The 15,339-nt window shown below is 52.7% G+C and overlaps 1 protein-coding gene across 11 annotated transcripts in view; it reads left to right on the top strand.

The window, feature by feature from the left end:
- Window positions 1–15,339, top strand: part of MYO9B (myosin IXB) — a 94,006-nt gene that overhangs the window by 9,955 nt on the left and 68,712 nt on the right. For all 11 annotated transcript variants that reach the window (XM_057490231.1, XM_057490230.1, XM_036893348.2 and 8 more), the window contains exon 2: window positions 5,418–6,313. In XM_057490231.1, the coding sequence (XP_057346214.1) occupies window positions 5,474–6,313 (840 nt within the window). In that variant the 5' untranslated portion in view covers window positions 5,418–5,473. The remainder of the gene's footprint in view (window positions 1–5,417; window positions 6,314–15,339) is intronic.

Raw genomic sequence — 15,339 nt, 5'->3', positions numbered from 1 at the left:
AAAGTTCATCCATGCTGTGGCATGTGCCAGGGCTCCGTTCCTTTTTGTGACTGAGTAGTGTTTCACAGTGTGGATGGACCTCGATTTGTTTATTCATCAGTTTATGGGTATTTTGTTTCCACCTTTTGGCTCTTTCAGTGGGGAATTTCACAGTCTGCCAGCTAGATTTCCATTTGGTGATGGGGCATAGAAGTCCCACAAGTTCTGGGAGACAGATCCTATTAGTTTGGGGAAGGGTTTTGCTTCCTATTCACATTGTGTGCTTCAGTGAACGTTCATTGGAGGGTAGAATGGCAAGATGGCTCAGATTAAGGATGGACATGCTAGGTTTGCAGGACTAGCTGCCCCTGACACATGGCTGCAGCCTGGAATTACTACTTGACCAAGCTGTGCACCAGAAACTGCCGTCCCCCGTTCCTTAGCCCCAGACCTGTTTCCTCTTGTTCAGAGCACGGTCTGGGGATTCTTAGGGCACAGGTTTCACATCCACTTGTGACCAGGACGCTAAGTTACAGTGTGACTAACTTCTAGGTCTCAGGCTCCATTAAGGTTCAAAGAGGAAGGTGTGCTTGAAAGCCAGAGAGGACAGCTTAGCCCCTCCAAGAGAGCTGTCATTGTTTAAGAACGTCCCCTGAAGCTGTGATGATCAAAGTGGCCTGGCACCACGCAGGGATCAGCAGCCCGGAGGCAGACCTGCATGTGTAAAATAATATACCACTGGTGAGAGGAGAGAAGGATTTAAAATGCATTAAAACAATTTTACAGTCCTTGGAGATCATCTGAATCCCCATTTTACCCCACACTGTGCCAGACTGATTAGTGTTTACCCAAATTCATATCCACCCAGAACCTCAGAATGTGCCCTTGACTGGGAATAAGTTCTTAGAGAATATAAATAAAAATCACGAGATGGACTCAGTCTGAATCCAATAACTGGTGTCTTTTTGAGAAGAGGGTAAGACATAGGGCCTGAGAAGGGCACCATGTGATGATAAAGAGGTCAGAGTGGTGTATCTATAGACCAAAGGGTTTGCCAGCAACCACCAGCAGCCAGGAGAGTCACGCAATGCATTCTGAAGCCCTGCTGCTGCTGTGGCTTTAGGTTCATCCAGAAACATGCCACCATGTGTTTCTGTTGCTCAGAGCCTGGTGCTCAGGGCTTTGTCCCAGCAGCCCCCGTTCACCCTCTAGAATAGATTCTCCTTGGATAAAAGCTCAAATGGAAAGAGCAGATCCAGAAGAATGGGTAGCAGACATCATGAAGTGCCCGACAGATCTGACTGCCTGGCAAATGAAATAATTGTATCAAAAAAATGCCATAAGCAAAAGTAAATTGGTATGAATCAGTTTCTAGCTATGATGAAGCAGTAATACCCTTTCTATATAAAGAGCTCTTCCAAAACAAGCTAAGTAGCTGTGGTTCAGTAGGAAAAATAGACAACAGGCATGAACAACTTAAGAAATATCAAAACAGTTGCTCACTACACATAACTTTAAGAAAAACAAAACCCCAGCCTTACAGTCAAAAGAATATCAGTGATAGTCTTCTGTGGCCACTGATGGCTGGGGATTGAGAAAAGCCTCACTGGTACTTGGTGCCAGTGAGGATGCTGTGAGGCGGGCGCTGCCGTGCTTCTCCCGGCAGACCTCTAACTTGGGTGGGTCTCTCCAGAAGGCATTTTGGCAGAATGGACAGAGGGGATATGGCCCAGTTTGTAGGTGAAAGGGTACCACTGGTGGCACAAGGAGACTCTGGGTCTGTGCTTCTGCTGTTGGGGTGACAGTGCACCCTGAGATTTTGTGTTGGGGGCAGAGTTATTCAGGAACTGGTGGAGGGGATCCAGGGGCATTCTGACCTTGAGGACAAGCTTGGCAACCAGGGGAGGCAAAGGTTTGGTCAGTGTCTCACAAGGCTGCAGCCCAGTCCGTGGGGACCAGACTTCCTCCTGTAGGTGGGGAGCTCTAGGCAGCTCCTGTCTGATTGGCCTGAGAAGTCCCTGCAAGGTCAGGCCTTCAAACTGGGCCCAGCTGGGTTAGGAGTGGCCAGCCTGAGTGGGGACCGTGCCGTATCAGGCCTGACGGCCAGGGACTCTGTGGGCTGGCTGTGGGGTCCCCCTAAAGGGCTCTGTATCTAGACCAATCTAGACCCACATCTAGACCAGTGCTTTCAGGGACCCCTGCTGTGGCCTGGGGGAAGGAGGAGGGCCTCCACGGAGGGGCCCTCCTCACCCACTGGTGAGGCAAGAAGGCAGTTCTGTGGACCCCGTGACAACAGGATGTGGTCAGTGGGAGGAGCATGGAACAAGCCCCCTGGGTCAGGGCATGGGGGGGAGAGGTAGCCACAGTGGGCTGGAGGTAGGGCGGATGTCCCTAGGCATGAGCGTGGCACCTGAGGTGTGCGGTAGAGCTGAGCCTGTGGGGGCAGATCCAGGTGTTGCCACTGTCCCAGGGCTGCAGAGCACGTGAGCTGGATCAGAAGAGGCCTCTGGCCAGCAGATGTGACTGACGGGAGCTTGGTGACATCATCTGGAGAGGAGGCATTGTTTTTATGGCGTGGGGGGATAGTGGGCCACAAGGCAAGCGGGAACAGGAAGGGCTGGTTCCAGGCTGCGTGGAAGTGAGGAGGGAACCAGGCTCTACCCTGGCCCAGAGGATCTATAAGTGTCCTAGGCACATGAGCTGTTGTAGTGGGAGGGTCCTCCCCTGGGCAAGTGCCCAGAAGAGGGGAAGGGAGCTACTCGGGGAGGCTACCTAGGGAGAGGGGCCAGGAGAGAGCCACACGGCAGGTCCAGGGCAGGAGAACTCCCTGCAGTGCCCAGGGGATGTCTGCCCCACTCACCCGTTCTCTCTGCTGTCCCTTTCCCACAGCCCTGGCAGTCAGCAGCCATCTTGAGCGATCTTTATGTACTTCCTGCTGGCCCAGGGGGAGGGGCGAGCATTGGCTGGTCCTGTAACTGCCCCACGGTCTCCCAGTCTCTGAGCAGGGAGTCTCCTCCCTGCACCAAGTACCAGAGCTGCAAACATCCCCCATGGCTCTGAGGGCATCTGATGACGGGGTGGCACAGACTACAGCTGACTGAGCTACCCTCAGCCCATCCAGAGGTCAGCCAAACCCTTGCCAGAGCAGGTGGCAGAGGTCTCCAGCAAGAGCAAGAGCATATTGTTTGGCTCTGATGGCTTCTTGATCAGGTCAGCATCTGCTGGGAGGAGAAAGCAGGTGCATCTGTGTGACCCCTCTACCACCTGCCCCCAGGCTGCTTGGGTGTGAGACAGTCCAAAGCCCCTCCTCATCTGTGAGAACCTCCTTGTGGAGCCCACCAGTCGTGTCCTGAAAGCAAGTCAGAGAAGGAGCCAGCTTTGCCTGAAGCCTTGGCTCTGTGCATGTGTGTGCACGTGTGTGCATGTACATATGAAAGTGCTGTGCACATGTCCGTGTCTGCACATGTGTGCCCACAAGCATGCGTGTGTGTGCGCACGTGCATTCATGTCACTGTGATGAAGTTGCATGACTAGTTTGACTCCTGTGTTTCTGACCTAGCTTGGGAACACGTAAACTGTCCACCTGCCACATCCTTGCCACGCTGCCCATGAACCTTCTGTGGTCAGCTCATTCTGTCAGGGTTGGCCCAGGTGAGCAGCACCACCTGGCACTTCTGAACGCCTGACACAGAATCCCAACTGTTTCCTTGCTGCGGCATCTGATTGGGCTCAAGGGATGAATATTTCTAAAAGAGAGCAAGAAGTTTTAAAAAGATGCACTCTGAGAAAGTGGGTTTTTTCATAATCCACTTGATTTTTTAAAACAGCTTATTTGGTATAATCGACACACTGTAAACTCTTATTTAAAGTGTGAGATTTGATGAGCCACTTTCAAACACCTGTGAGCCCACCGCCACAACCAAGATAGTGAATACATCCGTCACCCAGGAAGTCTTCCCAGGCTCCTTTGTCATCCCCCTGCCCCCCAACCCCAAGCAGCCACTGATGAGCTTTCTGTCTCTACAGATGAGTTTGCATTGTCTAGAAATATATATACGTGGGATCATATAGTATGTACTCTTCTTTTTAAGACTTTATTGAGGTAAAATTCACCTAACATACCCTCTTCCCTCCTTTTGCTTTCCTGTTGAACAAACTCCTCTTCATCCTTCAAAACCCTTCTTAGATGTTGCTGCCTGCCTAAAGTATTCTCTGCTTCTCAGGGATAACTGCTTCTCTGTGCACTTAGCTTATACAGCCTCACATTTGTTTGTATATCAGCTTCTCCCACTGGGCTCCTAGCCAAGGTCTGGTTCATCTTTGTATCCTCAGCCACACTTGGGTGGCACACCGTGAGCCCTCACATGACCACACTGCATTTATGTCTCCTCCTTCAAGACAAAAGGAGCTGTTGCTGCATTTTCTTTTTCCCACAGTACTTCAGAAGCAAAGGTTTTTTTTAAAAAAACTTTTTCTTTGGAGTCACTTTAGATTTATAGGAAGGTTACAATGACCTACAGAGAGTCCCCTCTACCCCTCTCCCAGCTTCCCCAAATGTGAACATATTACATTATCAGGGCACGTTTGTACAACTAAGAAACTGACATTGGTACACTGCTATTGACCAACCTCCTGACATTTTCCAGATGTCACCAGTCTTCCATTCATGTTCTCTCTGTGGTCAGGGACCCCTCCCAGGGAACCCCATTGTATTTAGCTGTCACATCTCCCCAGTCTCCTCTGGTCTGGGAAGGCTCTTCAGTCTTCCATTGTTGGCTCATGACCTTTGCAGTCCTGGAGAGGATGCCCCCACCTAGCTCCATCTGATGTTCTTGGGATTAGAATGGGGTTGTGAGTTCTAGAAGCAAATGCACTCTGAACAATTCTCAAGAGTGAGTTTTTGGGAACTCTCCTTGACACACTTTTTCTGTAAAGGACTAGAAAATAAGTATGTTCAGCTCCCAGGCCTTAAGTTTACTATCTGTCACAACTATTCATTTCTGTTGTTACTACAAAAGCCAGCCAGAGATGATGTGTAAATGAGTGGCATGGCTACATTTCAATAAAATTTTAGTTAGAAAAACAAACAGTGAGCCTATCACAGCCTCTTCCCTCCTTTTGCGTTCCTATTGAATGACCCACTTCTCATCCTTCAGAATCCCTCTTAGATGCTGCCACTCACCTAAAGCCTTCCCTGGCTCTCAGGGGTAACAAGGTTGGGTCTTGGGGGACTCTGGTGATGTCAATGCAAGAGATGCAAACCTTGGGTCAGAGGTCCCATTTAAGGTCAAATGGAGGCTCTTCTGTCCTGGCTTTTCAGGAGAGCCCTGTCAGCAGCTGGGGATTTGAGCTATGGGTCTAAGGTTGTTTATCCGGGGGCAGATGTCAGTGTCGCTCTGCCCCCACCACTCTGACCGTGACACCCCCTTCTCTTCCAGTTCCAGGACACGCACCCTGAGCCCGGAAGGCATGCTGAGGCCAGGCTGCCAGCACGATGAGTGTGAACGAGGCGGGCAGCTCCAGCTACCTGGGGCAGGCAGCCTACCACCTGCACATCTACCCACAGCTGGCCACCAGCGAGAGCCAGGCCTCATGCCTTGTGACCGCCACCAAGGACAGCACCACATCCGACGTCATCCAGGATGCCATTGCTCGGCTGCAGCTGGATGGCACCAAGTGCTACGTTCTGGTGGAGGTCAAGGAGACGGGTGGGGAGGAGTGGGTGCTGGACGCCAACGACTCACCTGTGCACCGTGTACTGCTGTGGCCACGGCGGGCACAGAACGAGCACCCACAGGAGGACGGCTACTACTTCTTGCTGCAGGAGCGCAACCCGGACGGCACCATCAAGTACGTGCACATGCAGCTGGTGTCCCAGGCAACAGCGGCCCGGCGCCTGGTGGAGCGTGGGCTCCTGCCCCGGCAGCAAGCAGACTTTGACGACCTGTGCAACCTCCCTGAGCTGACAGAGGAGAACCTCCTGAAGAACCTGAAGCACCGCTTCCTGCAGCAGAAGATCTACACATACGCAGGGAGCATCCTTGTGGCCATCAACCCCTTCAAGTTCCTCCCCATTTACAACCCCAAGTACGTGAAGATGTACGAGAACCAGCAGCTGGGCAAGCTGGAGCCGCATGTGTTTGCGCTGGCTGATGTGGCCTACTACGCCATGCTGCGGAAGCGTGTCAACCAGTGCATCGTGATCTCGGGTGAGAGTGGCTCTGGCAAGACACAGAGCACCAACTTCCTGATCCACTGCCTCGCTGCCCTGAGCCAGAAGGGCTATGCCAGCGGCGTGGAGAGGACCATCCTAGGCGCAGGACCAGTGCTGGAGGTGAGCAGGCAGCCTGCGGGAGGGGCCTCTGTCTCAACGTGAGGGTTTTGTTACTGTCCAGGGTCCAGCGAGGCCGCCGATCTGCTGAAAATGGTTTGCTCAGCCCACGGTTCCCTGGACATAGGAGAATCAGCAAGCCACTCAGAGCCACCAGGGAAGCACCAGGGTTGGTCCAGAGGCAGGGGAGCAAAGGGGAAAAGCGGGCAGGGCAGGAGGCTCTGTTGTGGTTTTCACAGGAAGAAACAGGCGAGACAGGGTAAGCAGGCTTGGCTGACACGCTCGTTTGCCAGTGTGGATAATTTCGGGGCTCTGGGGTACAGGGGCCACCCTGGCTGTCTGTCACCTGGCCTTGCAGGGGGATAGTGGCCCGGATGTAAGAGCCGGATAAGAAGCAGGGCCCCATAGGCCCTGGGTCAGTTGTTGGCATTCAGAAGGTATGCTTGCGGGCGAGTCCTTTGCTCCGTCTAGGAATTGGCCAGTACTGAGGGGGTCAAAGTTTCAGAATATAGAAACTAAAGAGGCCTGGTTAATAAAGCCACCCGTGACCTCTGTGGGACAGCAATCTGTACTATAGGTGTAGGACCCTGAAAGAAAAGGATGGCTTGTCCAAACTGAAGAGTCTGTGATGGGGCATTTCCAGCAGCAGAGGCCATGGGGTGGAAGAAAACCAGAAGGCGTGGTCAGGCCAGGGGCCTGGGGGTCAGTGAGGCAAGCAGAAGGGGGCTGCCTGGCATCACTATAGAGATAGCAAGAGAGGAAAGGCCCTCCTTGCAATGTCCCCATTGGTCAAACCACATGGAAGCCATTGATGGGTCGCATGGTGAGCTTTCTAAATTCGGGGGAAGCAGAAGTGTCTTCGAGATTGGGGTCCACAACTCTGCATTTTTTTCTGCCTTTTATTTTTTTAATAAGATGGTGTAATAAATACTTTTAAACAATTTATTTTAATTTGCTACCTTAAGTAATCAAGCTTCATTAAATACAATAGTACAAATTGTTACATGTCTTAGAGCAGGTTCAGGTTAATAGACACATTGACAGGACAGAGAAGTCTAGGCTCCAGAGTCTATTACTAACCTCTTTTCTTAGTGTGGTAGGCGGTACATTTGTTAAAGGTGGTGAGCTGACACGCATTATAATTAAAGTCCACAGTTTACATTGGGGTTTACCCTTGGTGTTGTGCATTCTGTGGGTTCAGACAGGCATGTGTCACAAAGGCTCTGTTACAGGATTGTAAAGAATAGTTCCACTGGCCTAAAAGTCCTCTGTTCTTCCCTCCTTGCAGCCCCAACAGGCCATGATCTTTCTACTCTCTCCCTCATTTTGCCTTTTCCAGAATGTCGTGCAGTTGGGGTCATACCACCTGTCACCTTTTCAGACCTTCTTGCCCTCAGCAGTATGCATATAAGGTTTGTCCCTGTCTTTTTGTAGCTTGAGACCTCACTTCTGATTGACACCCCATTACACAGATGTGCCACGATCTGTCTATCCATGGGAGCCCAGGCCCTCCCTCCACAGAGTGGAGTGCAGGGGCCCTGCTCTCTAGAGGATTGACCTCCAGCATCTGGCCAGGCCCCCCATCAAGCTACAGGTGTAACTCAGCCCCCTCGGAGGGCTGCCATGAAAATTCTCTGAAATCATATCTAGGCAATACCTGCTGAATATACTTAGTTCCTCTTTCTCTCTGATCATCTCTGAGATCACCCACAATAAATTAATTGTACTTGTACAGCCTGGTCCCGTGCTAACATGCACAGTTTTCCTTGTTAATGTTCCTGTCCCCTGCCCACATTGCCTCCTCTGTTCTAATAATCTGATTATCCTGCAAACAGTTCATGCACATCTGCCATGTGCCAGGTGCCATTCTAGGCTCTAGGCTATGGTGTGGCCAAAAGTGACAAAATAGCCTGCCCTCATGGAGCTGTCACCCCAATGATGAGGCAGGCAGCAAAATAAAGAGCAGGCCAGATACAAGCACACTGGTCAGGCCGGAGGAAGAAGGGGACAGGAGGCAAGCAAGTGACACTGAGCTGGGCACAGGAGGGTTGGTAAGCCATGTGGCATCTGGGAGGCCATAAGGTGCAACGGCTGGGAGGCTGGACAATGCCTGGTGTGTTGGAGCAAGGAGCAGGACAGGAGGAAGGGGACAGGGAGGTGACAGGCAAATCGTCTGGGGCCTTGTGAGCTATGGGAGACTCTGGTGGGAGCTAGAGGGTGTCCCTGGGTTGAGCGGACTCCATCCCAGCTCCAGAAGTCAGCCTCAGTGAAGCTGCCAATGACCCCGCTGCCTCCCAGCAGTGTCCGGGGACCACAGTGGGTACTCTGAGGCAGAGTGTTGGTGCCTGGCCCTGCGGTCCTAGCTAGCACGGAGCAGGCCGTCAGTGGTGTTAACTATTAAGTCCAGGAACAGGAAGGTGGACCCAGTGTTTAGCGAGTCCAGCATTTTGCCAGATGGGCTGCTCATCTGTCATGGAACCAGGCAGGCAGCTGGGTGTGCTGACATTTGGTGAGGACACCGGGGGGACAGGATTGACACCATGGCGCAGCTTCCTTTTGTAACTGAGGGCCATCCAGGGCCAGGACGAGTGTTCTGGGGCTTCCATAAAAGATTATCACAGATAAGGGGGTCTTAAGACAACAGAAACTTACTCTCTTATAGTTCTGGAGGCTAGAAGTCTGAAATTAAGGTGTCAGCATGGCCACACTCCTGCCACAGAGCATAGAGGAGGGTCCTTCCTCGTCTCTTCCAGCCTGTGGTGAACCCAGGCATCCCTTGGCTTGTGTCTGCATCACCCAGTCTCTGCAACTGTGCTCACATGGCCTTCTCTTCTGATAAAGACATCAGTCATTGGATTCAGGGCCCACCCAAATCCAGGATGACCTCATCCTAACTAATTACGTCAGCAGGGACCCCATTTCCAAATAAGGCTACATTCACAGGTTCCAGAGCTCAGGACAAGGCTGTGTGTTTTGGGGAGACACAAGTCAACCCCTAGGCAGCCCCTCTGAGTAACAGATGGTGGTTTCTGGGGCCTTTTTCCTTGAGGAAACCCACAACCCCTCCCACTGGCCTCCAAACTCCTCCCCTGCAGTTGCCGAGAGGGATTCTGGCATATTCTTTGAGGGCTGTTAGTCACCCTCCGTGGTAGGCGTCTGCAACCATGACTCAGATGCCTCTAACCTCACCCGGCTGCCTCCCTGGAGCCTCAAGCTTCAAGGCCAAATTTCCCTAGCGGTTAGGAGCTGCTGGAGGGCGGCGCCCACCCTGCCAGCTTCCAAAACAGGCTTGAGCCAAGTCCACGTCAGCCATAAACATGCATCCTGGGGCGACTGTTTGGAAAGAGAGGAGATTGTTTTAGGTGTGGAGCTGGGCTCCTCAGCCAGAGTGCCACTGATGCCTGGGGTCAGGTCATCCTCTGTGGCAGGGCCGTCCTGGGTGCTGCAGGTGCTGAACAGGAACCCCTGGCCCTCGCCCACAAAGTGTCAGTAGCTCCTTTCCCCCCTCCTCCCAGCTGTGGCTGTGACAGCTGTCCCCCAGACATCATCGAGTGTCCCCCAGGCAAAATCTCCCCCAGGGGAGAACAACTATGCTAAAGGATCCTTTATTAGAGGGGCTGGCCATTTAGAAATTGTAAGTCCTAGCCATTCTGAGCTAAATCAATAGTTACTTTCCAATAACAGAGGTAATTAGTTATTGGCCTTTGGGCCATGGTTTTTATCCCCCTATTCTGAGTCCCCTGGATGGCTCTGCACATTTTAAAGATGAGACATAGTGCCAGAGAGGCACGCGGGTGTGTGAGTGTCCTGGGGCTGAGTCACAAAGCACCACAGTCCAGGGGGCTTACACAGGAATTGGTTCTCACAATCCTGGAGGCCAGAAGCTTGAAATCAAGGAGGATTCCTACTGGAGGCTGTGAGGAAGAATCCACCCCAGGCCTCTCTCCCGGCTACTGGTGGCTGCTGGCAGCCCTTTGGTATTCCTTGGCTTGTGACCACATCAGCCCCATGCTGCCTCCATCTTCACCCGGCCTTCTCCCTGTGTCTCTGAGTCTCTAACTTCCCTTCTCTTATAAGAACACTTGTCACTGGATTTAGGCCAACCCTAAATGTAGAATGATCTCATCTTAAGGTCCTTACTTTAACCACATCTGGAGAGACCCTGTTTCCAAATAAGATCCCGTTTCATAGGTTCTAGGGATCAGGAGTGGGACATACCTTTTGGGGGAACACAAGCCAACCCACTGCAGTCTGAGTTCCCCTGAGACCGCACTGCAGGCAGCCACAGCCCCACCGGGGTCGGCACTGGGCCTGAGCCTGAGTCATGGTACCTCTCTGCGTCTTTGTGAAAGATTTCCTCTCTCAGCCCCAGCCACAGAAGCCCAACATCGGCACAACTTGCAGTGTTTGGGACTTTTTCTCAGCTCCCCGAAAGGAGAAGTTGAGTTGTTTTGAGGTTTGGGTGTCAGTGGGCGCCCCCACCCCAGGGCCCGGGTTGCAGCCTCACTGTGCAATTCTGACCAGAAAACAGGAAGGGGGCACTGTGGAAAGCTGGTTCCAATCAGCTGATCTGCCCACCCCTGCAGCTAACTGTTACTGTCACTGTTTCACACAATGTCACTCAGCTGTGCTCAGCAGCCTGCCCGCCCAACCACCCCGAGGAACATGTTTGTATGGACTGTTGTCTTGGCTCAGAAACATTAAAGGTACAGAAGGCAGGCTCACCGGGACTGTGAGCGACCTGGCGTTCTTCCTCCTCCTCTCTGGGGCCCATCGCCTGTCCCAGGTGCCCTTGCTGTTGACTCCAGGTGCAGCAGCCCCTGGGCTGGCCACACACCATGCCCGGGACATGCTTGCTTCTTTGGGTCTGCAGACCTCAGCATCAGGGCTGTGGGCAGGGTGCTTAAGGCCCGGGTTCTCTGTTTCTCCTGAACTGTAACAGTGCCACCAGTACTGATTTTTATATCTGGGTAATATTCCACTGTGTGGATGGACCACATTCTCTTTATCTTTCACCAGTTGTCTCAGGACTTCCTTCCCAATACACGTGGGGCTTTAATTTCAAAAGCAGAAATGAAATGAGGATATTTACTGGCCTGGCCATTTTCCCAAGTGGCCAGAAGCTACTGTGTGCCAAGGTTCAGGGTCTTCCTATAGCCACCGTGGCCCAGCCCACATCCCAAGCTGCCTGGCGCAGAAGGTCGGTAACCTGGAACAGCTAGACATGGGACCCAGGGGGTCCAGGAGCTTGCTGTTGCCCCGACACACCTCTGTCCTGGACTTGGTCCTGAGCACCAGCCACCCCAAGGGACCCCACAGACCCAGTCTCATGTGATCCCAGACTTCCCTGACCCCCATTCTACCTTTTAAGTCTGTTCCCACTACCCTCCATCAGCACCAAGCTGGCCCACCCAGCAGGTCACCCAAAACCACATGGCGTCTTCCACCTTGACCTTCGCCCTCAGGGACAGCTGCCCAAGCCCATATCCTTCCCTCAGGGCACAGACAGGGCAGCCTCTGCCCAGCACTGGGAGCACATGAGGGAAGCCACTCAGCAGGGGTAACAGAGATAGGAGGTTCTCAAGTCAGGGTGTGCCTCTGCAGTTAGGGTCTCTGTTTAAGAGCTTTATCGAGGTATAATTCACCTATTTAGAGTGAATGACTCAGCATTATTTTAGCATATTTACAGTTTCATATGACCACCACCTCTGTCGGGCTCCAGAACATTTTCATCAGCCCAAAAGGAAACCCCTCCTCCACGAGCAGTCACTCCCCATCCCCTCCCCAGGCCCCCGGCAGTCAGTGATCTGCTTTCTGTCTCTGGATTTGCCTGTTCTGCACATTTCATATAAATGGAATCATATACTCTGTGGCCTTTTGTGTCTGACTTCTTTCACTCAGCTTGGTGGTTTCAGGGTTCATCCACATTGTGGCATGTATCTGTGTTTCACACTTTTTTATAGCTGAGTAATATTCCGCTTTGTGGATGGACCACATTCTCTTTATCTTTCACCAGTTGTCTCAGGACTTCCTTCCCTCTGTATGGCTGAGTCTGTGGTTGGATTTTCTCTTAGGCCCCTGCCCTGGCCAGGCTGGTGTCCCCCCCATCAGTGACAGGAGAATGGACAGGTGGGCACATGTGGAGATGATCCCACGGGGGACTCTCAGGGTTGACTGAGCCAAGCCAGATGCAAGGCAAGCAAAGCCATGGCCAGCTCTCTGCTCTGGGTGTATAGGCCCTCTTGGGCATGCATAAGGCTAGATGGGGGCAGGTAGACATGCCTCTTTCTGTCCATTCGTGCCTGTCACCTAACTGCATGTGCCCACAGCACCTGCTAAGATGCCGGGAGCCAGAGCAGGTCTGGCATTCAGGAGCAGTGGGCTTCAGGAAGCAGACAGGAGCACTTACACATGCTATTGGACTCCCCGAGCCCGGGTAGCAGACCTGCAGAACCCGAGAGGGGAGAAGGCGGGGTCAGAGATGGCTGCACAGTGCTGACTGGGGCTGCTGCTGGAGTGCTGGTGAGAACTATGCTCTGGGGAGCTTTGTCCAGGGAGCCCTGAGCACAGGCAGCTCACAGACCCCATAACCCCAGCACTTGCTGGGCCTTAGGGGGCCACCCAGTCACACAGCCCAGCAGGCTGCACGATCAAGAAGGGTTGGGAGCAGGTGGCACGCCGGGGTACCTCCTGGCCAGGCTCTCACCCCATCCCTTGCGTGTTAGCTGCAGGAGGAGGTGAGTTTGCCACAAAGTAAGAGCAGGTGTGGAGAAAGGAGCCAAGGACAGGCCTCCAGGGACCCGCTTCAGGGCCATAGTGGTAAGGAGCTTCAGGACGGGAATGGAAGGAGGAAAGTCACTGGGTCCCCCACCTGCAAAGGAGGGCCAGGGCATTTGCAGCAGGAGGAGTGTCAGCCAAGAGCCTTTACCTAACACTTCCCTGTCTTCCAGGTCTGAGAACCCCAAAGGCTCAGGCTATGACAATAAGCAGTGGGTGGGGAAAGGGCATGGGCTCAGGAGGTCTGGGGCAGCCCCACGGGGCAATCCAGAGACAGCTATGCTGGCCAGACAGGTCCAGGGGTCTGCAGGCACACACTGGAGCCCTCCAGGTCTTCCTGACTTGGGGGTGAGCAGGGCGAGTGTGCATCTTGCAGAGGGATGGGCGTGTGCAGAATCCAAGTTCTCAGAGGTTGTTCCCACCTCCCGGCCAGCAGTCAAGCCTCAGGCTGGCCTCGGCCATCCTCGGAGCTGGATGGCTGGAAAGTCAGCACATCGACCATTGGGTTCACCCATGGACAGGGGTGTGAGAGTGAAAGCCCAGGTGGGGTCCCAGGAGAATGGGTGTCAGGGGGCAGGGGGTGGCGAATGGGAGAAGATGCTGTGTGACCTGGCGGCCAAGCTGAGAGCTGGAGAGGGAGGTACCCATCGCCTCCACCCCAAGCAGCTGCTGGGAGCTAGGAATTGAATCTGACTGCTTCTGTCCCCTGCGTGCCTCCCCAGGAAGTTTGGGGAAGTAGCCTGGGGGCCCCAGGTCAGCAGAGCAGCCCAAAGGAGGGTAGGAGCTGAAGCCGGAGCTCCAGGCAGAAGGGGGACAGGGGCAGGGTCAATCATACAGAGGACAAGCCAGTGACTAAGGCCTTGTGGGGGGTGGGCTTCCAGCCTTGCAGACCGAAACATGGGGGTGAAGCTATGCTTCTTGCACTGCTCATGTCTGCGCCAGTCACTCTCTGTGGGGGGTCGGCCTGGGCACTGTGGGGTGCTGAGATGTCAGTAAACCCCCCCATGCCCCCATTCAGGATGATCAGAAACCCCCAACTGTCACCAAGTGTCCCCCAGCCCCCAACCCAGGAGCAGCATTGTCCCAGTTGAGAATAAGTTTTAGGCCAACCATATGCAAAGAACAAGTTCAGTGTTGCAGATATTCCTGCCTGAATAGTTTCAGGGTTTTGTTTAATAACGTTATGCCCTTGTAGATAGACATCGATCCAATTATATTCAATTCAATGTGGCAGGGTGGCTGGTGGGCAGGGGTCACAGTTGCCACTCTTGATCATGACCAGGAAGAGGTGGCTGGTTCTGCTGCTGCTGCAAGGCCAACTAGCACCAAGCAAGTGGTCACTGACCACTAGGACCAGAAATCTGTCTTTGTCACTGTTGCCCAAAGCACTCTTGGTTGCAAGGGTTGGGTTGTCCACCGAAGAGTTTGATCTTTCAGGCAGACTTTGAGCGATGTCTTGTAATGGTATTTTAGACCTTCTCATCAATGTCAATAAATGCGGTAGCCCATTTGAGACCCCCTCTGAGCTGAGGAGTCATATGCCCCCTGTGGGTTTGCTTGCAGAGGAACATAATCAAAGTGGGTAGTGGCTTGCTGATTCACTTAGCACTCGTTCCTGTGCCCTGGAATCTTGTCATCCCTCCACCCATCCTCTGGGGTGACTTTCTGAACCTAATGTCTGGTGTTGGCTGAGGTTTGACTCATGTCTCCTTAAGCGTCTCCCTAACAGGAAACAAGCCAAGGCCATGGTAGTTTTTGTTGCACAGCATGTATGGTTATCTGTCCCACTTTGGCAAAATTGTGGTGCATTTTATTATCACTTTTGGTGCCTCCTGGCTGCTTTCTTTTGCTTTTTTCATATAGTGCTTCATTTTTTTAGTATCTTACTTACTTGAGCTATAATTTCTTGTATATACCAGGGATTGGCAAACCATTAGCCCACAGGTTCAATCTGCCCAGGCCTGTTTCAATAAATAAACTGTTATTAGCATATGGCCATGCCCATCCATTTATATATTGCCAGTGCCTGTGTCTATAAATAGTTTTATTGGTTCACAGCCATGCCCCCTCATTTACATGGGCAGCTTTCATGCTATGATGCCCACTCAGACCTGCTGCCACAGACAGCATATGGCCTGCAACACCAAAAATATTTACCTCCTGTCCCTTTACAGGAGTTTTGCTGACCCTTCAGGTCTCTGCATGCACATAGAACATTCCAGAACTTTACACAGGTGCCCTCTTCTCACCTT

This window comes from Manis pentadactyla, chromosome 12, assembly GCF_030020395.1.
Source record: "Manis pentadactyla isolate mManPen7 chromosome 12, mManPen7.hap1, whole genome shotgun sequence".
Taxonomy (NCBI): Eukaryota; Metazoa; Chordata; class Mammalia; order Pholidota; family Manidae; genus Manis; species Manis pentadactyla.
The sequence above is the reverse complement of the archived record's forward strand: the minus strand, read 5'-3'. Positions and strand labels throughout refer to the sequence as shown.